Source organism: Hypanus sabinus, chromosome 2 (assembly GCF_030144855.1).
Source record: "Hypanus sabinus isolate sHypSab1 chromosome 2, sHypSab1.hap1, whole genome shotgun sequence".
Classification (NCBI taxonomy): domain Eukaryota; kingdom Metazoa; phylum Chordata; class Chondrichthyes; order Myliobatiformes; family Dasyatidae; genus Hypanus; species Hypanus sabinus.
Window position 1 is genome coordinate 184,457,522 of NC_082707.1, and position 26,682 is coordinate 184,484,203.

Here is a 26,682-nt window from a genome sequence, read left to right on the forward strand (position 1 = left end):
GTTAAGGCGTCAAGACCTGAGAGCGGAAAATGAAGCAGTGTTCAACCCCAGGGTCCCTGCCCTGAGCCCATCACACCCCCTGCGTTTGACCCATATTCCTCCCTTCTCACTGCTACTATCAGGCAAGAGGTGCAGGAGTCTTGGGTCCCATATTGCCAGATTTGGAAGCAGCTATTGCCCTGCAGCCACTGGGCTCCTGGACTGGCTTCACTCGCTTTTGCACTAAACCGACTCTGTAGTGTGTGGACTCACTTTTTGAACTCTGCAGCTCATATTTTCAGTATTATTTATTTACTTTTTTATTATTAGCACAATTAGTCCTCTTTTGGTCTTTGGATATTTGTCAGTCTTTATTATATGTGGTGCATCATGAATTCTATTGTGTTTCTTTGTTTTCCTGTGGATGCCTGCAAGAAAATGCAGTATACACTTTGAAAATACTTTGAACTCTAAGTTTAGTCTCATTTGTGAGACACTGTGACAGCAACTTCATTGACATTTTTAGCAAGATCACTGGATTAATGCACAGTTCTTTAAGAGTGATAATGCTACTGAAAATTCCTTTCTGAGAGGCGACAATCATACCAGTACCCGAGAAGACCTTCAAGGTGAGCTTCCTCAACAACTATCGCCCAGTGGCACTCACATCCACTGTGATAAGTGCTTTGAGAGGTTGGTCAAGGCGAGGATCAACTACTGCCTAAGAAAGAACCCAGGCCTGCTGCAGTTTGCCTTTCGTCTCAGTGGACGCAATCTCACTAGCTCTCCACTCAACCTTGGATTACCTGGACAAAGCAATACCGCGTCAGGCTGTAGTTCATTGATTACAGCTCAGCATTCAACACATTTGTACCCTCAGTTCAAATTAACAAGCTTCAGAACCTGGGCCTCTGTCCCTTCCCCTGCAACTGAGTCCTTGACTTGTTCACCTAGATGCCACAGTCTGTGTGGATCAGAAATAACATCTCCTCCTTGCTAGCAATCAACCCTGCTGCACCTCGAGGATGCATGCTTAGTCCACTGCTGTACACTCTGTACAACCATAACTGCGCAGCCAGGCACAACTTGAAGGTCATCTATAAATTTGCTGATAGATTTGCTGATAGTTATACAGATAACTATAAATTCTACCTACTATTGTTGGTAGAATTTCATATGGTGACGAGGAGTCGTATAGTGAAGTAGATCAGCTGTTTGTTTGGTGTTGCTGCAACCTTGCACTCAATGTTAGTAAGACCAAGGAATTAGACGATAAGATCATTAGACATAGGAGCAGAATTAGGCCATTCAGCCCATCATGTCTACTCTGCCATTCCATCGATGGCTGATCCTGGATCCCACTCAACCCAATACACCTGCCTTCTTGCCATAACTTTCCTTGCCCTGTTCAGTCAGGAAACTATCAACTTCCACTTTAAATATACCATGGGCTTGACCTCCACCACAGTCTGTGACAGAGCACAGATTCATCACTCCCTGGCTAAAAAAATTCCTCCTCACCTCTTCTAAAAGGTCACCCCTCAATTTTGAGGCTGTGTCCTCTAGTTTTGGATACGCCCACCAGAGGAAACAGCCTCTCCACATCCACCTTATCTAGTCATTTCAACATTTGGTAGGTTTCAATGAAATCCACCCCCCACCCCCGCATTCTTCTAAATTCCATTGACTACAGCTCCAAAACTGCCAACACTCCTCATATGTTCATTCTTCATACTTCATACTTAATTCCTGGAATAATCCTTGTGTGCATCCTCTGGATTCTGTCTAATGACAGTATATCCTTTTTGAGATATGGGGCCCAAAACTATTAACAATACTCCAAGTGCAGCCTGACTAGTATCTTATAAAACTTCAGCATTATCACCTTGCTTTTATATTCTATTCTCCTTGAAATAAATGCCTTCTTTACCACAGACTCAACCTGTAAATTAACCTTCTGGGGGTCTTGCACAAGGACCCCTAAGTCCCTCTAATATTCGAATTTTCTTATCTACTGATATCTACTATAAGCCTACAGATTCTCACAGCTACCTGGACTATTCCTCTTCCCTCCCTGTCTCTTGCAAAAATGCTATCCCCTTCTCACAATTCCTCCGTCCCCACCGCATCTGCTCTCAGGATGAGGCTTTTCATTCTAGGATGAAGGAGATGTCTTCCTTTTTTAAACAAAGGGGCTACCCTTCTTCCACCATCAACTCTGCTCTCAAACACATCTCTCCCATTTCCCGCACATCTGCCCTCACCCCATCCGCCCGCCACCCCACTCAGGATAGAGTTCCCCTTGTCCTCACCTACCACCCCACCAGCCTCCAGGTCCAACGTATAATTCTCCGTAACTTCCGCCACCTCCAATGGGATCCCACTACTCAGAACATCTTTCCCTCCCCCACTCTTTCAGCTTTCCGCAGGGATCGCTCCCTACGTGACTCCCTGGCACTTATCCTTGTAAACGGAACAAGTACTACACTTGCCCTTACACTTCCTCCCTCACCACCATTCAGGGCCCCAGACAGTCCTTCCAGGTGAGGCGACACTTCACCTGTGAGTTGGCTGGTGTGGTATACTGCGTCCGGTGCTCCCGGTGTGGCCTTTTATATATTGGTGAGACCTGACGCAGACTGGGAGACCGTTTCGCTGAACACCTATGCTCAGTCCGCCAGAGAAAGCAGTATCTCCCAGTGGCCACACATTTTAATTCCACGTCCCATTCCCATTCTGATATGTCTATCCATGGCCTCCTCTACTGTCAAAATGAATCCAAACTCAGGTTGGAGGAACAACACCTTATATACTGGCTGGGTAGCCTCCAACCTGATGGCATGAACATTGACTTCTCTAACTTCCGTTAATGCCCCTCCTCCCCTTCTTACCCCATCCCTGACATATTTCGTTGTTTGCCTGTTCTCCATCTCCCTCTGGTGCTCCCCCCACTTTCTTTCTCCTGAGGCCTCTCATCCCATGATCCTTTCCCTTCTCCAGCTCTGTATCACTTTTGTCAATCACCTTTCCAGCTCTTAGCTTCATCCCACCCCCTCCGGTCTTCTTCTATCATTTTGCATTTCCCCCTCCCCCCCCCCCACTACTTTCAATTCTCTTACTATCTCTCCTTTCAGTTAGTCCAGATGAAGGGTCTTGGCCCGAAATGTCGACAGCGCTTCTCCCTATAGATGCTGCCTGGCCTGCTGTGTTCCACCAGCATTTTGTGTGTGTTGTTTGAATTTCCAGCATCTGCAGATTTCCTCATGTTTGCTATTCGAATTTTCTCCCCATTTGGATAATAGTCTGCGCTATTGATCTTTTTTAACCAAAATGTATTATGATACATTCACCAAAACTGTATTCATCTGCCTCTTTCTGGCACATTCTTCCAATTTGTCTTAAGTCCTGCTGCAATTGCATTGCTTCCTCAGCACTACCTTTCGGTTTTGGCTGAAATATCAACTCCTCTAAACTTTCTCCCTACAGAATCTTAATCAATCCAACCCTGCCCTCTTACATAGCCTTCCATAGTTAAAGCACAGTTAGATAGATTTTGTATAGCAGGGAAATTAAAGGGTCTTAAAGGGTTATGGGAAAATGGCAGGTAGGTGGAGCTGAGTATGGCCAGATCAGCCATAACCTATTGAGAACTCTCTCGCCATCTCCCTCTCTCTCTCCAACCTTATAACATACCTCTTTGGCTTTTATTCCCATGTCTTGATGTCCCCTTACATGTCAAATCCTGGTTGTTAGCATTTCTGTGAAGTACCTCATGATGATCCACAGTAACAAAGTGCTCTATAAATGCAGTTTTCTGGTGTTATTTCTCCACTCAATGGGCTTTAAAGATATCACCTGGCTTGCAATTATTTCCTCCACTCCAATCTTACAGACATTCAGCTGTGTGTGAAATTAGCCACCATCCCTGTCTGCACCATCCCCATCAGGCCACCCACATTACTCCTTTTTAATCTGGTGCACATCAGCTGGATATCTGTTTTGCTGAAATTTATGTCGCATCCTTGTGTTTATTTCCTCCCACTGACAAAATCAGAGCTGTGCAGAGTACTTCCTCTGCCAATAGAGTGCTATATTGTGTCATTGCCAAATCTCCTCTTGCTAATTCTTTGCAGGTTAGTTTAACAATTGTAAACTTGAGTGTCCTGCACACTCCGTACCCATTTACAACTTTTTGTGGACAGAGAAATTATATTGCTGGACTGGCAGATAGAATTCTGGAGCACTGGGGCAGCTGGAAAATTCATTTACATAATTAAATAAAGCTGGCATTAAAAAAAGCTGGCCTCAATAATGGTAACCATAAATCTATTGTAGCAAAACCCCTTCGGTTCACTTCAAGAAATCTACCATCCTCATCTTGGCCACCCAACATGTGCCTCCAGACCCACTTAAATGAATACAGGTACCTTCACTCACCTAAACTGAACTGATTTCACAACATCCCAACTCACTTTCAGGCAGTCTGGAACTCATGTTTTCTGTATTATTTGTTATTTTATTTGCACAATTTCTTCCTTTACAAAAGTGGTTGTTTGTCAGTCTTCATGTATAAGTAGTTCCTTATAGATTCTGTTCTATTTATTTATTTTCCTGTAAATGCCTGCAAAAAAATGAATCTTAAGGTAACATAGGTTGAATACCCCTTATCCAAAATGCTCGGTGCTCAAAGTGTTCCAGATTTCAGATTTTTTTTTAGATCTTTGGAATATATAATAAGATAGGTTGAATTGCCATAATTTCTGACTGAATTTATGTGCAACTAATAAGCAATCTTTCTTCATCACACATACATACTTAACAGTAAAAATCATTACATACCATTAATATAATGAAAATATAATGTGTGCATGGTAACAAAATCAGCACCGCAGCATCGGGAGAATATCTGAATCAGCTGTTGAACAGAGACAGCTTTCAGTCTCTGCCTATGATGCCATGTTTTGATTAACAGGTTACAGTACACAGTACTTGTAGTTTTCTTTTTTAGGTTTTATGTAAGCTATAAAAACAGTCAGCATTGTAGGCTTGTTGTGTTAGATTTTCATCAGTGATGATCTTTGCTAACATCAAATTTCTCTGCTGCCTCGTGATCTTTAAAAATTTAAAGTTGTGCCTTTTCTTAAGTTTCTGAACCAGCCTGCTGAATATTCACAATCACCTTCAATTTTCAGTTTGTCAAGATAGATCTTTGCTTGTTTCATAATCAGCATACTGTTAAGACACATATGTTCACTCTGATGCTGAGGAATCCATTCTTTCAATGTACAATCAAGATCTTCATTGTTACTTCATGCAATATTTTTCTACTTTTTATTAACTTCTGTTAATTACAGATGTGAGCTCATTTCCCTAAACTGTCTGTGATGCACAGAGACCTGCAAGTTACCTGGGAACCTTCTAGCACCTCTTGGAATTTTCCACTTGTGAGATTTCGGAGGTTTTTGGATTTTGGAATTTCAAATAAGGGGTATTCAACCTGTATATGGTGACACATATATACATACTTTGATAATATATTGTTCTTTACTTTGACTATAAGACATAGGAGCAGAATAGGCCATCTGGCCCATCGAGTCTGCTCTACCAGTCGATCATGGCTGATACTTTTTTCTTCTCTTCAACCCCAGTTCCTGGCCTTCTCCCCGTAACCTTTCATGCCATATCCAATCAAGAACCTATCAATCTCTGCCTTAAATACACCCAATGACCTGGCCTCCACATCTGCATGTGGCAACAAACTCACCACCCTTTGGCTAAAGAAATTTCTCCACACCTCTGTTTTGAAAAGGCGCCCCTCTATCCTGAGGCTATCTCCTCTTGTCTTAGACTCTCCCACCATGGGAAACATCCTTTCCACATCTACTCTGTCTAGGCCTTTCAACATTCAAAATATTTCAATGAGATCCACTCTCATCCTTCTGAATTCCAGCAAGTACAGGCCCAGAGCTATCAAACGTTCCTCATATGATAACCCTTTCATTCCTGGAATCATCCTTGTGAACCTCCTCTAGACCCTCTCCAATGCCAGCACATCTTTCCTAAGATGAGGGGCCCAAAACTGTTCACAATACTCAAGATGACGCCTCACTAGTGCCTTATAAAGCCTCAGCATCACATCCTTGCTCTTGTATTCTAGATCTCTTGAAATGAATGCTAATGTAGCCCCCTGGTAAGCCTCAGGCTCACTCAGCTTGCTTCCGTCTAGGGCAGGGGTGGGCAAACTTTTTGACTTGAGGGCCACAAAGGGTTCTAAAATTTGACAGGGGGGCCGGACCAGGAGCAGATGGACGGAGTGTTTTGGTAATACACCTCATAAGAGAAAATAAAATATCATGGGATATGTAGAAAACATGTGCTTTAATTTCAATTGAAAATGAACAAATGCATTACAACAAAATATCTGTCTTTGAAGTCCCATGGTATTTAGCTATTTATTGAAATGACTTTTAAAACACTGAAAATTAAATGAATAAAATACAGCTTTTTTTAATAGTAACAGTTATTATTTTAAAGCACTGAAAATTCTGTTATCCTTCAAGATATTATCATCATCACTCTCCTCCTGACTGTCTTTATTTCAAAAACGGTAGGAGATGCAGGTCTACTTGTCCTGCTCCTTCTTATTCAATTGTCCCCTGTGCCAAAACTCAACAACGACCAGCACAATGACAAAGCAGGGAGAGCGCGCCGGTATGCGGAGCTCTGTGCTCGCAAATCCCCGCAGGCGATCTCTCTTAGCCGGAACGCTGGCTAATTGTGAGCCGGTTCGGATGTGCCAGGAAATGGGTCGCCACAAGGTCACAAAGTAAAGCACAAATGTGGAGTAATACGCTGCACCTCAACAAAGGTCAATGTATATAGAGTGCGTCATCTATTGGGAAAACGCCAGAATTGTGGGGAGAAAACGTCATCAAGTTCTGCGGGCCGGATTAAAAAGCTTAACGGGCCGCATATGGCCCGCGGGCCGTAGTTTGCCCATGCCTGGTCTAGGGGGAGCAGCCTTTAGCCCCGCCAAACTGGGTAATCAGCTTGTGTGGATAATGTGTGATATCCCCAACATGCCAAATAACAGACAGTACACCATATGAGATTAAATGAGTTCACTTTGTAGATCTTACTGGAACTATGTACTCAACAGAGATACAACATAAAAGGAAAAGTAAAAGGCGCCAAAATTATCAAAGTCCAAACCACTTCGTGCACAACCATTGGAGCTCAATTAACGAAGTCTTCTGGCCACCATTCGATCCCCTCAGACCTCCTTGTCTCATAGCCCAGGACCACCTGAAGTGATCAACCAAGCGCCCCTGGCACGTCTGTCTTTGTCTCTTCTCCTCGCCAAAAACCCTGGCCTCGGACCCCTGCTCGGGGTCCGTTCCGTCGCCCAGCTTACAGCATCGTGTCCTCTCTCTCTCACCCCCTCGCACCGACTCCCCAAAAGCCCACCAACAATAGCTTACAGACCCAGAAGAGAGAATAACATCTATCCCAATTGGTTAACAAATGAATATAATTCTCGTTATCAGCAACCCTAACAAGCTGCGAGAGAAAGCACTCCCTCTCCAGTTATCATAACAAAGAAGCATTCTTACTTTTAACAAAACAAAGAAGCCATTTTGATTAACATACACAGTAACATAAAGAAGAAACCCCTTACACTAACATGGCATTTGTCTTCCTCACCACCGACTCGACCTGTAAGTTAAGCTTTAGGGTGTACTGCACGAGGACTCCCATGTCCCATCTCAGATTTTTGGATTTTCTCCTCATTTAGAAAATAGTCAGCACATTTATTTCTACTACCAAAGTGCATGACCATGCATTTTCCAACATTGTATTTCATTTGCCACTTTCTTGCCTATTCTCCTAATCTATCTAAGTCCTTCTGCATCCTACCTGTTTTCTACCTGTCCCTCCACCAATCTTCGTATCAACTATGAACTTGGTAACAAAGCCATCTATTCTATCATCTAACCCATTTACGTACAGCATAAAAAGGAGTGGTCCCAGCACCTATCCCTGCGGAACATGACTAGTCACTGGCAGCCAACCAGAAAAGGATCCTTTTTTTCCCCACTCACTGCCTCCTACCAATCAGCCAATGCTCTAACCTTGTTAGTAACTTGCCTGTAATACTATGGCCTCTTAACTTGGTATGCAGCCTTATGTGTGGCACCTTATTAACAAATTTCACGTCACATGCCAGTGATAATAAACCTGATTCTGATTCTGAAGGCCTTCTGAAAGTCCAAGTATACAACGTCCACTGCATCCCCTTTATATATCCTACTTGTAATCTCCTTGAAGAATTGCAACAGGTTTGTCAGGCAGGATTTTCCCTGAAAGAAACCATGTTGGGTTTGTACTATTTTGTCCCTTGTCACCAAGTACTCCATCACCTCATCCTTAACAATTGACTCTTCAATTAACATCTTCCCATCCACTGAGGTCAGGCTAACTGGTCTATAATTTCCTTTCTGCTGCTTTCCTCCTTTCTTAAAGAGTGGAATGACATTTGCAATTTTCCAGTCCTCTGGCACCATGCCAGAGTCCAATGATTTTTGGAAGATCATTTCTAATGCCACCACAATCTCCAATGCTACCTCTTTCAGAACTCTTGGGTGCAATTCATCTGGTCAGGGTGATTTACGTACCTTTACCTTTTATGTACTTTTTTGAGCAGCTTCTCTCTTGTAATAGTAACTGCACCCACTTCTCTTCCTTCAGACACTACAACATCAGGCACACTGCTAGTGTCTTCCACAATGAAGACTGACACAAAATACTCATTTAGTTCATCAGCCATTTACTTGTCCCCCATTCTTATTTCTGCTGCCTCATTTTCTAGCGGTCCTATGTCCATTCTCATTTCTCTTTTGTTTTTAACATACTTGAAAAAACTTTTACTATCCACTTTGATATTATTTGCTAGCTTGCTTTTATATTTCATCTTTTCCCTTCTAATGATTTCTTTAGTTGTTCTCGGTAGGTTTTTAAAATCTCCCCATCTTCTATCTTCCCACTAAATTTTGCTGTGTTGTATACCCTTTCTTTTGTTTTTACATAGCTTGGACTTCCCTTGTCAGCCATGAGTATACTATTTTACCATCTGAGTATTTCTTCATTTTTGGAAATGTCTGCACCTTCCTCATTTTCCCCAGAAATGCACGCCGTTACTGCTGTGCCGACATCCCTGCCAGCAGTTCCTTCCAAGTTGCTTTGGTCAGCTCCTCTCTCATACCACTGTAATTTCCCTTACTCCACTGAAATACTGCTACATCAGACTTTACTTTCTCCCTGTCACATTTCAATCATCTTGTGATCACTAGTTCCTAAGGGTTCTTTTACCTTAAGTTCCCTAATTGCCTCTGGTTCCTTATGTAACACCCAATCCAGAATAGTTGATCCCCAGTAGGCTCACTGACAAACTGCTCTAAAAAGCCATCTCTCAGGCGTTCAACAAACTCACTCTCTTGAGATCCATGACCAACCTGATTTTCCCAATTAACCTGCGTGTTAAAATCTCCCATGACTATCATAACATTGCCCTTTTGACTCACATTTCTATTTCCTGCTGTGATTTGTGGTCCACCTCCCAGCCACTATTGGGAGGCCTGTATATAACTGCCATCAATGTCCTTTTATCCTTGCAGTTTCTTAACTCAACCAACAAGGATTTAACATCTTCCAATCCTATGTCACATCTTTCTACTGATTTGATGCCATTCTTTACCAGTACAGCCACACCAGCCCCTGCCTACCTTCCTGTCCCTCTAATATAATGTGTAAACTTGGACATTCAGTTCCCAACTACAGCCACCCTTCAGCCACGATTCATTGATGGCCACAACATCATACCCAGCAACCTGTAATATTGCAACAAGATCATCCACCTTATTTCTTATATTACGCACTTTTAGATACAACACCTTGAGTACTGTATTTGCTGTCCTTCCTGATTCTGCATCCCTAATGTTTTGGTACTCAACCTGTTGACTGCAACTAAATCCCATCACCTTCCTTCCCTTCCTGACAGTCTGACTGCACGCTATCTTTAGTTTTTCACCGTCTGTTCAATCCTGAGTCGCTTCACTCCTGTTTCCACCCCTTTGCCAAATTAGTTTAAACCCTCCCCTCTCCAAAAGCTCTAACAAATCTGCCCCCCGAGAATATTGGTCCACCTCGGGTTCAGGTGCAACCCGTCACTTTTGAACAGGTCATACTTCCCCCAGAAGAGAGCCCAATGATCTAAGAACCTGAAGCCTTGCCCCCTGCACCAGCTTCTCAGCCATGCAGTTATCTGCCAAATCATCCTGCTTCTACCCTCAAGTGGCATGTGACACAGGCAGCAGTCCAAAAATTTGACTGAAAACATAGAACTGTACAGCACAGTACAGACCCTTTGGCCCCCAAGGTTGTGGCAAACTTTAACCTACTTTTAGATCAATCTAATGCTTCCTTCCTGCATAGTCCTTCATTTTTTCTTTCATTCCTGTGCCTATCCAAGAGTGTATTGAGTGCAACTATTGTATCTGGCTCTACCACTACTCCCAGATAATGCTTTCCATGCACCCATAAAGAGCTATGTAAAAACCCTACCTCTGACATTTAGTCAAACTTTTCTCCAGTCACCCCTAAAGGATGTCATCTGGTTAGGGAGTAGTCATAGAGCACTGCAGCACAGGAACAGGCCTTCACAGTGTGCTAAGCTGTTATTCTGCCTAATTCCATCACCCTGCCCTGGACCATAGCACTTCATAACCCTCCCATTCATTTCCTTATCCAAATTTCTCTGAAATTATTTACCTCCTCGGCAAATGAGGTTAGTTATTCGATGTTTTCACTTCCAATGGCGTCTATGTTCCATGACTGAATAAATTTTTAAAATGTCCTCTAGCTTGTTTGCCATTCAAGGCAATCATAGTTGATCTATGATCTAACTGCATGTAACAAAAATCAGCTAGAATATTTGAGATAGCTTCAATTATCTTTTGAGAAACAGAATTCCAAACTTGTACAGCATATCTCAGGAGGAATCATAAAGTAAGCAGAAGTTGGGAAGAATCAGCGAGTTACACAATATTGTACTGAACCATTTAAATTAGTAATCAAACCAACTACACAATCTCCATATCCTTCCATGTTCCTCATAAATATATGCCTATCTAAGCAACTCTTAAAAGTCCCCAATGTATCTGCCTCTGCCACCTCCCCAGGCAGCACTTTCCAGGCACCCACCACTCTCTGTTGAAAAACATTTGCTCCTCACTTCTTTGAAATTACCCCCCCCTCACCTTAAATACATAGCCGTAGACATTTCAACCCTGTGAAAAAGATACTGTCTGCCTACACTATCTATGTCTCTCAGAATCTTATAGATCACTAATATTTCTATTTTTAGCCTCTAAAGCTCCAGTGAAAACAACCCAAGTTTTTCCAGTCTCTCATCAGAGTACAATGCCCTCCCATCCACACAACATCCTGGTAAACCTCTTCTGCATCCTCTCCAAAGCATTGACATTCTTCTCCTAATGGGGCAACCAGAACTATATACAATACTCCAGAGGCAACACGAGTGAATCTGCAGATGCTGGAAATAAGTAAAAAACACAAAATGCTGGCGGAACTCAACAGGCCAGACAGCATCTATGGGAGGAGGTAATAACGATGTTTCAGGCCAAAACCCTTCATCAGGAGTGAAGTAACATGGGATGGTCGAGGGGGGATAAGAAGTCGGGGGAGGGATAAAGTAGAGAGCTGGAAAGTGATAGGCTGGAGGGAAATGGGCTGGGAGAAGGTGGAGAATTATGGGAAATATAAGAGAAAGAAAGGTAGGGCTGGGAGGAGAGATTATAGTGAGGGTGGGGGAAAGAGAGAGAAAGGGAACCAGACTAAAATAATAGATAGGGATGGGGGTAAGGGGGGGCAGGGGTATCAACAGAGGTCAGTGAGTTGGATATTCATGCCGGCAGGAAGGAGGCTACCTAGGCGGGAGATAAGGTATTGCTCCATCAACCTGCGTGTGGCCTCATCTTGACGGTAGAGGAGGCCATGGACAGACATGTCGGAATGGGAGTGGTCTGTGGAATTGAAGTGTGTGGCCACAGGAAGATCCCGCCACTGCTGAGCATTAGTGTTCGGCGAAACGGTCTCCCAGTCTGCGGTGGGTCTCCCCAATGTATAAATGGCCACATCGGGAGCACCGGATACAGTATATACAGTATTTTATGCAATACTCCAGATGTGGCTTAGCAGGAGTTTTATAAAGATGTAACATAACTTCCTGACTTTTGAACACAATGCCTCAACTAATAATGGTAAGCATGCTATATGCATTCTTAACCACCTTCAGGGAACTATGAACTCGGACTACAAGATCCCTCTACTCATCAACACTGTTTAGGGTCTTGTCCTTAACACTGTATTGTCTCTTTACATTTGATCTCCCAAGGTGCAACATTCCACATTTTGCTGGATTCAATTCCATCTGCCATTTCTTCACACATATCTGCCTTTGATATATATCCCACTGTATCTTTTGCCAGTCTTCTGTGCTATCCACAACACTGCCAATCTTCATATCATTTGCAAACTTACCAACCCACTGATCTACATTTTCATCTAGATCATTTATATACATCACAAGCAGCAGAGGTCTCAGTGCAAATTCCTGCAGAACATCACTAATCACAGACCACCAGCTAGAATAAGTCCCTTTGACCACTAACCTCTATTCTATGAGCAAGCTAGATCTGAATCTAAACAGCCAATTCACCATAGATCTCATGCAACTTAATCTTCTGGATGAGCCTGCCCTGAGGGACCTTCACAATCACCTTACTAAAATCCATGTAAGCATCCATTACTCTACCTTCATCAATTGTCCTTGTTACCTCGTTAAAAATCTCAATCAATTTCCTAAAGTGCCATGCTGGCTCTCCCTAATTAGGCCATGGTTTTTGAAATGTTCATATATCCCATCACTAAGAATTCTCTCTAGTAACTTCCCTGCCAATGATGTGAGACTCACCAGTCTGCAATTTCCAGAATTATCCTTGGTTCCCCTCTTGAATAATGGAACAACATTGGCTACTCACAGGTCCTCCAGGACCTTGCCTGTGGCTAGAGAGCACATGAAGATATTGGTCAAGACCTCAGCAATCTCATTCCTTGCCTCTCTCGATAACCTGGGCTATATTCCATCAAGTGTTGGGGGCATCCTCCTTACTGCTCTTTAAGAGGCTCAACATTATCTCCTCATTTATTTCAAAATGCCCTGGCATATTAATATGCTCAGCACTGATCTTCCTATCCTCCACCACCTTCTCCTTGATAAATACCTTAAGTAAAACAGTCATTAAGGACCTCACCGACGCCCTCTGCATCCAAGAAAATGCTCCCTAGTTATCCTCTTGCTCTTGATACATGTATAGAATGCCTTGGGATTCTCTTTAATCGTACTTGCCAGGGGCTTTTCCTGGTCCCTCCTGGTTTTCCTAATTCCATTCAAGTGTTTTTCTAGCTTCTATATAATATTCAAGGGTTCTGTTTCATTCTAGCTTCCTAAGATTTAGATTCTTTTCTTTTATCTTCTTGACTAAATTCATCACTTCTCTCAACATTTGCGGTTCTATTATATTGCCATCCTTGTCCTTCCTTCTGACTGGAATATACCTGCTTTGTACTCTGTGCCGGTGGTTTTTAAACACATTCCACATGTCAGATGTAGACTTCGTCAAAAACAGCTGTTCCCAGTTAATTTTCCCAAGTTTCTGCCTAATGCTCTCATAATTTGCCCTTCTCCAGTTTAATGCACTCCCATAAGGTCCATACTTATCATTATCTATTGGTATTTTAAAACTTAAACAGTTGTGGTCACTGTTCCCTAATGGCTCACACACTGAAAGGTCTGTCACCTGCCAGGCTCATTACCCAAAACCAGATCCAGTACAGACCCTCCTCTTATTGGACTATCTAAATATTGATTTAAGAAACACTGCAGGACAATTTGATGAATTAGAAATGCACGAAGGTTCAGAGTGATCAGGTGGTAATTTTAGTAGTTACCCCAAGGAGAATCTGAACCATAACCCCAAGTGATAACACATTGCCCTTTTCACTAACGGATTGGACACACTGGAGGTGGGAAACATGTTCCCGATGTTGGGGGAGTCAAGAACCAGAGGCCACAGTTTAAGAATAAGAGGTAGGCCATTTAGAACAGAGTTGAGGAAAAACTTTTTCACCCAGAGAGTTGTGGATCTGTGGAATGCTCTGCCTCAGAAGGCAGTGGAGGCCAATTCTCTGGATGCTTTCAAGAAAGAGTTAAATAGAGCTCTTAAAGATAGCAGAGTCAAGGGATATGGGGAGAAAGCAGGAAAGGGGTACTGATTGTGGATGATCAGCCATGATCACAGTGAATGGCAGTGCTGGCTCGATTGCATCCTGCATCTATTGTCTATTATCTATTCACATTGGAATCAGAGTCAGGTTTATTTTCACTTACTTATATAACAAGAAGATTGTTGCTTTGCAATGCTACATAATTATGAGACATGATGGAGATAGAACTCCAGTTACAGTTAGAACCACATTGCAGAGGAATTAGCTCTACAATCTGTATTTAACTTTGGGAGAGCAGGATATCATTCAAAGATTTAGCTTACAGTTTGGTACAAACCAAAATAGCCCACAAGAGAAGTCAGACACTCCTGCTGCAGGCTGGTGAATGCATTTTGCAGTGGAGAGCTAGGCTGAAATAAGCCTCAGCTTCTAATCTGTAGGCTTGCTGCTTTGATCTGAGCAGAGATGGCAGCGGTGGCTTGCAGATAATTTTTTAAATTTGTGCATTTAAAGTAAAAATGTACATTGGAAACATTCCTGCCAATGCGGAGAAGCCCTCAGTGATAACCTTTATATAAAAAAAATAAGAGATCATGTTTAAACTCTTTCCCAGCATTCACTGGTTGACTAAAACTGTGATGACTAAATATAAAGATCTTCAAGAAAAACCAAAACCTATAAAGTTCTTCAAAAAGAATCCTAAACCATCAAAGATTCTTAAGAAAGATTTTGAGGATCACCTGGCATGACAGACACACTAACATCAGCATACTTGAGGAGGCCAACAAGAAACAGCATCTCCACCATGATAAAGCAATACCAACTCCAAAGGATACATCCTGTCATCCGGGTGCCTAACTTAGGTCTCCCCAAACAGATCCTTTACTCCCAAGTGAAGGAAGGCAAAGGAAATGTTTCAAAGATGGTAACAAAATCAACCTGAAAAAATTCAACATTACATCTGAAAAACTGGGAAGACACTGCACTCAATAGATACACCTCAAGGAAATCTTTGCAAGAGGGAGCTGTGCTACAGGAGAACGACGTACGCTGTGCCACAGAGGACAAGAGGCAGCTAAGATAGGAGACTGAACAACCAGAAGACCCAACCAGTACCACACTCACCACTTACTCATCCCTATAATGCACTAGAATCTGTGGATCCCAGATGGGCCTCTACATACACCTGAGGACCCACCAATAGACAACCCCTTAGGAGCACATCATAATCCATCTACTCAACTTGAGCGATCGCACTGCCAGAAAGTTTTTCAAATTCAAAATGGTATCTCCAAACATTTCCTTGCTGGTATTGGACAACCAGTTTGAATTTCCGGACCATGGTGAAAGTGAATATTAATGTCACGGCTAACAAGGCTCACCAACTCCTCCACTTCCTCATAAAGGTAAAGAAATTTGGCATGCCCTGTCAACTCTGATCAGTTTTTATCGATGCACCATTCTGTCTGGATGCATAACTTCCTGGTATGACAACTTCTCTGCATGTAACTACAGGAAATTGCTGAGAGTTGTGGACATAGCTTAGTACAGTACACAAACCAACCTTACCTCTGTGGATCCTGTCTATACATCTCACTGCCTCAGCAAAGCAACCGGCATAATCAAAGACCCCACCCACCCTCATTCTTCTCCCATTGGGTAGAAGATACAAAAACTTGAAAGCAAGTACCACCAAGCTCAAGAGCACCTTCCATCCCACTTATCAGGCACTTGAAAATATATCTTGCACAATAAAGTGGATCCTTAGCCTCAGAATCTACCTTGTTATAATCTTGCACTCTTTTGGTAACTTTTAAACTCCTTTACCTTATTCAAGCTCAATAGACTGTGTATTTGATTTGTTTAAACAAGATGCAAGACAAGCTTTTCACTGTATCTTAGAACAGGTGAGATTCATAAACCAATACCAATAATCTATTTAATTCTGCCATTCAAAGCCTTTTTTTGTCAGTCATTCTTAACTTCCAGTCATAAATTCCTTGCTAATGTACTGTTCTGTTATATAAAAGGGCTCAGGGAGAGGGTGGTGGTCAGGGGAAGATTGAATCACAATAACTGTATTGGGTATATCAATAATCTGACAGAGCAGGCATGAGGCAGATGAAATTTTATAGAGAGAACTGCGATTGTGATAGACTTTGGCAGAAAGGTAATGAAATAGTTCTACTCCGTATGGCTAGAGTAATTGTGGATCCTACCACAGATGGTCACGACAGCTTGGTTTAGTCGGTGAGTGGTGTTAACTGGATCAACAGTCAGAAAGATTTCCAGACCTGCAACAAGGAGACTTCTGCTCTCACTCAGATGAAATGGGCACTTTTTTTAAAAAAAAACCTGGTTCTTCAACCAAAGCTTTGGGCATAGTTAATAGAAAAAATGGAGAGCTACATAAGAGTGGAAGGGTTAGGTTGACTTTACAGTAGGTTAGCAGGTCAGCACCACATCGTGGGCTGAAAAACCTGTACTGCGCTGTAGTGTTTAATGTTCTGTAGAGCACCTTAGCACAGAAACCTGCCCTTCAGCCAATCTAGTCTGTGATACTGTAGAGCAGGGGTCAGCAACCTTCTTGCCTCTGTGGGCCAGATTGCGTATTAATGAGTGGATGATGGGCCAGATAAATGCCGTAAAAAACTTGAAATATGGAAATTATCCATTTAAATACATCTAGTTAGGTTTTGCCTCAAATTAATGAATATCACATGCTAGAAAATCATTTGTGCGTAAGGTTGCCTACCCCTGCTATAGAGCATCTGCCCTTAATAGGCACTTCTTTGGCACATTGTCGCTCTATAAAGCACCTTGAGATATTTTACTTCAGTTTCACTAAAAACTTGCATTCATAGTATTGGGCCATTAAAAAACTGACAAATATGTCTGTAAATCCATGAGACCACAGGAGACTCAGGGTTGAAAACTGAAGACAGCCTATCCTACAGTTAAGGCACTGTGCATGGGTTGGTGAGAGGGAGGGGGCAGTCTTGTTTTGCTGTGCTTTGTGGATTGGTATGTTCTTCTTTGTTGTGATCTGCATTGTCCTGCCAAGCATGATGGACATGTTATGCTGATAACAGAATGTATGGCAACACTTGCAGGCTGCCCCATCACATCTTTGGGTATGTTTGTTGTTAACATAAAGGACAGAGTTTTCTGCATGTTTCGATGTGCATTTGACAAATAAACCTGAATTGGAAATAAGAATCTTATGTGTTTTAATTAAAGCTGTTTAAGTAACAAAAATTCATGTGGAAATGGTGTAGTTGTTGAACATCATTATCATGTTCTGTCAGAGAGTGAGATGCTGATTACAGTAACACCAGCTCTGAGAGATGGGGCTCTAGGGGAGATCATACTCCATTATCCATTACAGGAGTTCAGCATGTGCTCTGAAGAAATATCACCAACTGCTTGAAACTCCTCTTTTATATATATAACACACAGAACAGCGACTGGTTAAGATCTGTTACAGAGCCTTGTGTGAACGAGAAAGAATTTAATTGTGTTTGATAATGTGTAAACCCCAAGACTCACTTCAGTAATTTGCCTTCCAACCATCTGTTATATCTCCATGTACTTCTGTAGTTCTTTTCTCCCACAGACACAGATGTCTTCTGTTCCTCCTTCTCTCCACTCTCTCTCACCCCCTCTTTTTCATACACTCCCTCCGTCTTCCCCTCTCCCTCTAACTTACTCTCTTTCCCTCTCTCCCTCTCCTTCCCTCCCTCACCCTCTCTCCCTTAATCTCTCTCTCCCCCACCCCCCCCCCAATCTCTCTCTGGTACTCTTCCTCATTCTCTCTCTTTCTCCCTCTCTCATCTCTCCCTCTGTCACCACTCGCTGTTTCCTTTTCCCTCTCTCTTTCTGTCTCTTCTCCTGTCTGCCCCAATCTTCCCCTTCTCTCCCCACCTCTTCCTGCCTTATTTCACTACCCTCTCTCCCCATTCATTCCTTCTGTCCCCATCTTTCTCTGTCACTCACTCTCCTTCACCCCTCCCTCACCTCCTTTCCTCTCGTCCATTACTCCCTTTCTGTCTCTCTCTGTCTGCTCCCTCCCCCATCTCTCACCATTCCTCTCCATCTCTCCCATTCTTTCCTCCTGTCTCCCTCTCCCTCTCTCTTTCTCTCTCTCCCCCCCTTCCTCCCATCCTACACCCATCATCTGTTCTCTCTCCCTCTCCCGCCTCACTCTCTCCTATTCCCTCCATCCCCTCTGTCCTCCCTTTCCAACCCTCCCCCTCCCTCTCTCTCTCTCTCTCTCTCTCTCTCTCTGTCTCTTTTCCAGTTTATTTAGTAATTAGATTCAGACACACCAGTCCATCTGTTCCATTGTAATCATTCTGACACTGGTCTCTTGGCTGACATTAACCTAACAACCATTTTAAAATGAATAAAGCACTTCTTGCAATTTATTTCTGTGAACACTGCTTGAGGATGCTATGGTTGTCATGGACCAGTTGGGCCAAAGGGCCTGCTTTTGTATTGCTCTATAACTCTAAAGTTGGAGAGTCTGGAACCAGAGGGCACAGCCTCAAAATAGAAGGATATTTCTTTAGAATACATATGAGGAGGAATTTCTTTACCCAGAGGGTGGTGAATCTGCAGAATTCATTTCAACAGACAGCTGTGGAAAACAGAGGTTGATGGGTTTTTGATTTGTAAGGGTGTTAAAGGTTACAGGGAGAAGTCAGGAGAAAGGGTTAAGAGGGATGGAACAGAGTTGATGAGCCAAATATCCTAATTCTGCTCCTATGTCTTATCTTATGAACCTTCCCTATCTATGTACCTGTCCAACTGTCTTAAATGTTGTTAATGTATCTGCCTCAACCACTTTCTCTGGCAGCTCATTCTATATATGGACCACCCTCGGGATGAAGAAATACTTCAAATACTTTTTATATCTTTCACCTCTCACCTCAAACCAATGTCAGCCTATAAAGTACATGTTAAGTACACCTGGTAGTACTAATTGAAGAAAAGGGTCAATCTCCCTCATTTCTCACCATTATTTATTCCACAGCTAATAAAATACCTCTGAAGGCAATCAGGCATCTCTAGTTGAAGGTTCTCAAGCCAAAGTGTCGAATGTCCGTTTCCCTTCACAGATACTGACTAACTGTTTGATTTCCTCCAGCAGTTCGTGAGCACCAGGGTGAAGGACAGATTCTACACCCTATTATAAGACTATTGAATCGACCTCTAGTGTGATCAAATGGATTTTTAATCTCAGAATCTACCTCGTCTTGGTCTTGTGCCTTAACCATTTTACCTGCACTGCACCTCCTCTATAATTGTAACACTTTATTCTACAATCTGTTCCGTTGTTCCCTACTTCTAGTGAAATCATCAGTGTGGACGACATGCAAAACAAAGTTTTTCACTATACCTCAGTACAATAATGTGACAATAATAGACCAATTAGTAATTTCCAATTATTTGCCCAGCACTAGTTAAACTAACAAACTACAATAATTTGGTAAACAGCACACGTTAGCAGGGACTCAGAGTCAGATTCATTTATGACATGTACATCAAAACAGAGTGCATTGTTTGCATTAACAACCAACATTGACTGAGGATGTGCTGGGGGCTGCCTGCAAATGTTGCCACACATTTTGGTGCCAACACAGCATACCCACCATGTTCAGTACAAAAACATTCTAATCTTCTGGTGCAACCGAAAAACTAGTTAAAACCGCCACCTTCTACCTTTCTGGGAGGGATTTCATCGGGGCCTATGATTTATTCATTTTTAAAGATGCTGTACCTCTTCATACTTTTTACTGATGTTTATTTAATGCCGTATCTCACAAGGGTTCATCTAACTAGAGTGCTACCATCATCCTCACTGTAAAGACAGCCACAAAACGTACATTAACCTCATTCACACCCCAGACATCTACACGTGTCTTATCCTATATAAACTCTTCACTTCCCTTAAATTTTATTTTGCATTCTATGCACTTAAAAGCCATTTTAAAATTTTCTTAATTCCTAATTTCCCCTTTAATTTCACCCCTGTGCTTTATACTAAAACTCTCATTGCTTTGTTAAACCCTCTATGCACTCAGCAGGCTCTAGATGTGGTGGTCCTACCCTTCTTTGTGAGAACGTTTGCTTCATAGAAACATAGAAAATAGGTGCAGGAGTAGGCCATTCGGCCCTTCGAGCCTGCACCACCATTCAGTATGATCATGGCTGATCATCCAACTCAGAACCCTGTACCTGCTTTCTCTCCATACCCCCCCCCCCCCCCGATCCCGTTAGCCACAAGGGCCATATCTAACTTCCTCTTAAATATAGCCAATGAACCGGCCTCAACTGTTTCCTGTGGCAGAGAATTCCACAGATTCACCACTCTCTGTGTGAAGAAGTTTTTCCTCACCTCGGTCCTAAAAGGCTTCCCCTTTATCCTTAAACTGTGACCCCTCGTTCTGGACTTCCCCAACATCGGAAACAATCTTCCTGCATCTAGCCTGTCCAATCCCTTTAGAATTTTATATGTTTCAATAAAATCCCCCCCCTCAATCTTCTAAATTCCAGTGAGTATAAGCCTAGTCGATCCAGTCTTTCTTCATATGAAAGTCCTGCCATCCCAGGAATCAATCTGGTGAACCTTCTCTGTACTCCCTCTGTGGCAAGAGTGTCTTTCCTCAGATTAGGGGACCAAATCTGCACACAATACTCTAGGTGCGGTCTCACCAAGGCCTTGTACAACTGCAGTAGAACCTCCCTGCTCCTGTACTCAAATCGTTTTGCTATGAATGCCAACATACCATTTGCCTTTTTCACCGCCTGCTGTACCTGCATGCCCACCTTCAATGACTGGTGTACTATGACACCCAGTTCTCGTTGCATCTCCCCTTTTCCTAATCGGCCACCGTTCAGATAATAATCTGTTTTCCTGTTCTTGCAACCAAAGTGGATACCCTCACATTTATCCACATTAAATTGCATCTGCCATGAATTTGCCCACTCACCTAACCTATCCAAGTCACCTTTCATCCTCTTAGCATCCTCCTCACAGCTAACACCAACGCCCAGCTTCGTGTCATCCGCAAACTTGGAGATGCTGCATTTAATTCCCTCATCTAAATCATTAATATATATTGTAAACAACTGGGGTCCCAGCACTGAGCCTTGCGGTACCCCACTAGTCACTGCCTGCCATTCTGAAAAGGTCCCGTTTACTCCCACTCTTTGCTTCCTGTCTGCCAACCAATTTTCTATCCACATCAATACCATACCCCCAATACCGTGTGCTTTAAGTTTGCACACTAAACTCCTGTGTGGGACCTTGTCAAAAGCCTTTTGAAAATCTAAATATACCACATCCACTGGCTCTCTCTTATCCACTCTACTAGCTACATCTTCAAAAAATTCTATAAGGTTCATCAGACATGATTTTCCTTTCACAAATCCATGCTGACTTTGTCCAATGATTTCACCTCTTTCCAAATGTGCTGTTATCACATCTTTGATAACTGACTCTATCATTTTCCCCACCACTGATGTCAGACTCACTGGTCTATAATTCCCCGGTTTTTCTCTCCCTCCTTTTTTAAAAAGTGGGGTTACATTAGCCACCCTCCAATCCTCAGGAGCTAATCCAGAATCTAAGGAGTTTTGAAAAATTATCACAAATGCATCCACTATTTCTTGGGCTACTTCCTTAAGCACTCTGGGATGCAGACCATCTGGCCCTGGGGATTTATCTGCCTTTAATCCCTTCAATTTACCTAACACCACTTCCCTACTAACATGTATTTCCCTCAGTTCCTCCATCTCACTAGACCCTCGGTCCCCTACTATTTCCAGAAGAATATTTATGTCTTCCTTAGTGAAGACAGAACCAAAGTAGTTGTTCAACTGGTCTGCCATGTCTTTGTTCCCTATGATCAATTCACCTGTTTCTGACTGTAAGGGACCTACATTTGTCTTGACCAATCTTTTTCTTTTCACATATCTATAAAAGCTTTTATAGTCAGTTTTTAAGTTCCCTGCCAGCTTTCTCTCATAATCATTTTTCCCTTTCCTAATTAAGCCCTTTGTCCTCCTCTGCTGGACTCTGAATTTCTCCCAGTCCTCAGGTGTGCCGCTTTTTCTGGCTATTTCATATATTTCCTCTTTGGACTTGATACTATCCCTAATTTTCCTTGTCAACGGGTGCACTACCTTCCCTGGTTTATTCTTTTGCCAAACTGGGATGAACAATTGTTGTAGTTCATCCATGCGATCTTTAAATGCTTGCCATTGCATGTCCACCGTCAACCCTTTAAGTATCATTTGCCGGTCTATCTTAGCTAATTCAGGTCTCATACCTTCAAAGTTACCCTTCTTTAAGTTCAGAACAATTCCCCTGCCATTACTCCAAGAATCATTTCTTATCAAAGCAGCTGTTTACAGTCCATTTCTAAATCCAACCTCAAAATGGTAATGCTATCCTTATCCTAATTTAAATATGTTACTCCTACTTTATCTTGATTCTTTTCCATAAAGCATATACTGTCAGGTTAAAGCATAGGAAATAGTTTGTTATTGTCACATGTGAAAAGCTTGTCTTGCCTACTGTTTATACAGATCAAATAATTTCACAGTGGATTGAGGTAGAACAATGTAAAACAGTAACAATGCAGAATAAAGTGTAAAAGCTGCAAAGAAAGTGCAGTGCAAGTTCATAACAAGGTAGATTGTGAGGTTAAATCCATCTTATTTTTCAAGAGGTCTGTTTAAGCATCTGATATCAGTGGGATAGAAGCTGTCCTTGAATCTGGTGGTATGGCTTTCAGGCTTTTGTATCTTCTAACCATTATGCACTAAGACTTAAGGTCAGTTTCTATCTCGCTGTTGTCAAAGTCTTGACTGCTAAAATTGAATTCTTGGTCTAATTTACCATATTATGGCCCTTGAACTTTATTTGTCTAACTGCACTCACTTTCCCTGTAACTGCAACACTATATTCTGTGTTGTTTTAATTTTACTACCTGCGTCCTTATGTCTGGAATGATTCACCTGGATCACACAGACAGTTATTCACTGTATCTCGGTACGTGTGACAATAATACAACAATTCCACTAAATCTATATGTGTTACATTTTGTAATTTTGAAATGTGTTGCAGTGACTCCGGGAGAGGGAGCAGCCTTCTAGACAGAGTCATAGCAGACAGACGAAACCTGAACACCATCACTCTGCCTGATTTCAGCGATCCTGAGACAGGTAAAAACAATCTTCTGCCTTCCATCTGAATGAACCACACATGAGCAAGTCACTAATCTATCAGTTCACTCCAACATACTCTTGTGTTTCCTCTACAGTTGGTGTATTGGCATGAGGTAACAGGAGGCAAACAGGTCCATACTGACAATTAAACAACATAAGCCATGAAATAGCATCACTGAAGTTAAACAGATGGGCTCAGAACTTAAAGTAATGTTTGCACTGATTTTGATGCATTTAAAATTCTTTTTTTGTTTTAAAATTCCTTTGAAAGTGGAGAGATCTTGATGTATGCCACTTAAGAATTACTTAATGAATTATCCTGAAAATAACAGCACAGGCTTTTCAATCTGACTGTTTACACTTGACACAAGCCTCCTCTCACCACCTTATCCGTCTGTTCCTCTCTCCCTCATGTTTTCATACTGTGTTGATTTGGATTGCACAGACACAGCTATAACCTAGGTCCCAATTGCTGAGACTTTTTACTTAAGTGAAGCTTCATTTTTCAGGTTGGATGCCAGTAATGGAAGTGGACCTAACAACCCCTGCAGCAAAGGGGAAATTTTATAAGCATTTTAGGTGCAAAGATTGGGTATTTTAATAGATTATGTGTTTTAAGGGGCTACCATGTTAATAAGCCAAGTAATCTTACAAACTTCACTGCTCTTTATGGTACTACTTGAAAACCATTCAGCCCACTGTCCTTGTGCTAGCCCATACAGAACTACTAAGAAGTTTTCCACCTTCTTTCTTTTTTCCCACAACTCTGCAGATGTTTCTTTTTTGAGGAAATAATCATTTACACTTTGAAAGTTATCATTGAATCTGCTTCTGCCTCACCTTCTGTCAGTTCAGCTGGAATATGTTGCTGAAACTGTTCTGGTAAATATCTCTGAAATCACATTATAGCTGGCATTCCTATTTTCTTCTCACTCTGCCAACATCACAGATGTGTCAGGATGAGATCCACTGGTGACTGGCAATCTTTGTTTATATCACCAAAGTGACTGCATTCCCATTGGTACCCAATCAGAAGAACATCTTGAATGGGTTTGCATTGTGAGAGGTGTGATAATGTCACATTTCACCCCAGTCTTCTTCAACTTCTGCATGCTTTCAAGAAGAGTTCACTTGAGAATGTTGATCATTATAGAGCATAATATAGGTATACAAGATTATGAGGGATATACAGGGCCTTAGAAAAAGTATTCAGTCCCAAGCCCTTGTCTACAAAACTGAGTATTTCAACTAGGAAATTTGATCAATTTAACTGAGAATTTTTATTTGTGTATTACATATTCCACAATAGAGCCCAAAAAGCAGGGAAAATTGTAAAGAATGAAAAACTAAAAGTTCAAAAACTGAAATGTCAGCAGTTCAAAAGTGTTCATCCCCCTTTGGTCGGTACTTAGTTGAAACTCCTCATTCAGCTATTACAGGTGGTAATCTTTTTGGATAAGTCTCTATTAGCTTTGGCAAATGTGATGGAGCAAGATTTACCCATTCCTTCTTGAAAAATTGCTCAAGCTGTGCCAGGTTAGTTGGGGAGTGGTGGCGGACAGTAATTTTTAGGTTATACCAGAGAAGATCAGTCAGGCTAAGTTCAGAACTCTGACTGAGCCACTGATGGACATCATTTTCTTCACTTGAAGCACCTCCGTGGTTGTGCTATCAGTGTGCTTTGAGTCATCCTGTTGAAAGGTGAACTTCCTCTGATTAAGCTCTCTGAGAGAGGCTACCAGGTTTTTATCCAGGCTCTTCTGTACTTAGCAGCATTCATCTACAGTTTCCACTTCCTGCTGCTAAAAAGCATCCCCCATGACATGATGCTACCTCCACCATACTTTAGGGATGGTGTTACCTGGATGATGCGCAGTATTAGATTTACGCTACACATACCACTTAATGTTGAGGTCAAAGAGTTCCACTTTAGTCTCAACCAACCACAAGACCTTTTTCCATATCTTTACAGTATCTTGTAAGCAATGCTTTGCAATGTCTATACGGGCAAGGATATGCTTTTTTTTTCAGCCAGAGTTTCTACCTTTCTCTGCTTCCTCAACACTACCTCCACCTCTACCTATCTATATTGTCCACAAACTTGACCAGAAAATCATCAATTCTGTCATCCATGTCAAAGAAGTGTCCCAATACCAACCACTGCTGAACTTCACAAATCAATAGAAGCCAACCAGAAAAGACTCCCTTTATTCCTACCCTTTGCCTCCTGCTAGTCAGCCAATGCTCGATCTGCACTAGTATCTTTCCTATAATACAATGGGAACTTATCTTGTTAAGCAGTTCTATGTGCAGCACCTTGTCAAAGGCCTTCTGAAAGTCCAAGTATATAACATCCACCAATACTCCTTTGTCTATCCTGCCTGTTATTTCTTCAAAGAATTTCAGCAGATTTGTCAGGCAAAATTTTCCCTTAAGGAAATCATGCTGTCTTTGGTCTATTTTATCATGTGCCTCCAAATATCCCCAAACCACATCCTTAACAATGAACTCCAATATCTTCCCAACTTCTGAGGTCAGACTAGCTGGCCTACAATTTCCTTTCTACTATTCTCCTTCTTGAAGAGTGGGTGACATTTGCAATTTTCCAGTCTTCTGGAACCTGTGACAATAATACATGTTATTTTAGTAATATAACAATAATATTACATGTGAAAATAAGAAACCAATTTACCAATTATATACATTCACAAAAGGATATTAGCCACTGGGGGAAGAGGAACTGTAGATACTGGGGATCTGTCTTGAGATGGGAACTTCAGGTCAAGAGGGCACCGAGCTGAGGTTTCTTCACGATCATGGCTCAGACTTAGTCGCTTTTAAGTTCATATTGATGGGTTTGGGGACAGAGAGAAGAGGTAGGGGTAAGCTTAGGGTGCAAGGACAGGGAAATATTGAGGGACAAAGATGAGAAAGATTTACAGGTCAGGCTGCACTCTAGACCTGTGGTGAAAGGCCAGCAGTGTGGACATGTGATGAAGGGCATCTGGAGTCAAAGTCTTTGCTCCACTCTCCATGCTCGAAGGCCAGTGTCGTGGATATGTGATGAAGGGCATCTGTGGATGTCGGACTGGCAAGTGCAGA

At 42.1% G+C, this 26,682-nt stretch overlaps 1 protein-coding gene across 2 annotated transcripts in view; it reads left to right on the plus strand.

Moving 5' to 3' along the window:
• ttc7b (tetratricopeptide repeat domain 7B) overlaps positions 1-26,682 on the plus strand; it is a 478,574-nt gene that overhangs the window by 284,862 nt on the left and 167,030 nt on the right. For both annotated transcript variants that reach the window (XM_059961183.1, XM_059961187.1), the window contains exon 17: positions 23,480-23,577. In XM_059961183.1, coding sequence (XP_059817166.1) covers positions 23,480-23,577 — 98 coding nt within the window. The remainder of the gene's footprint in view (positions 1-23,479; positions 23,578-26,682) is intronic.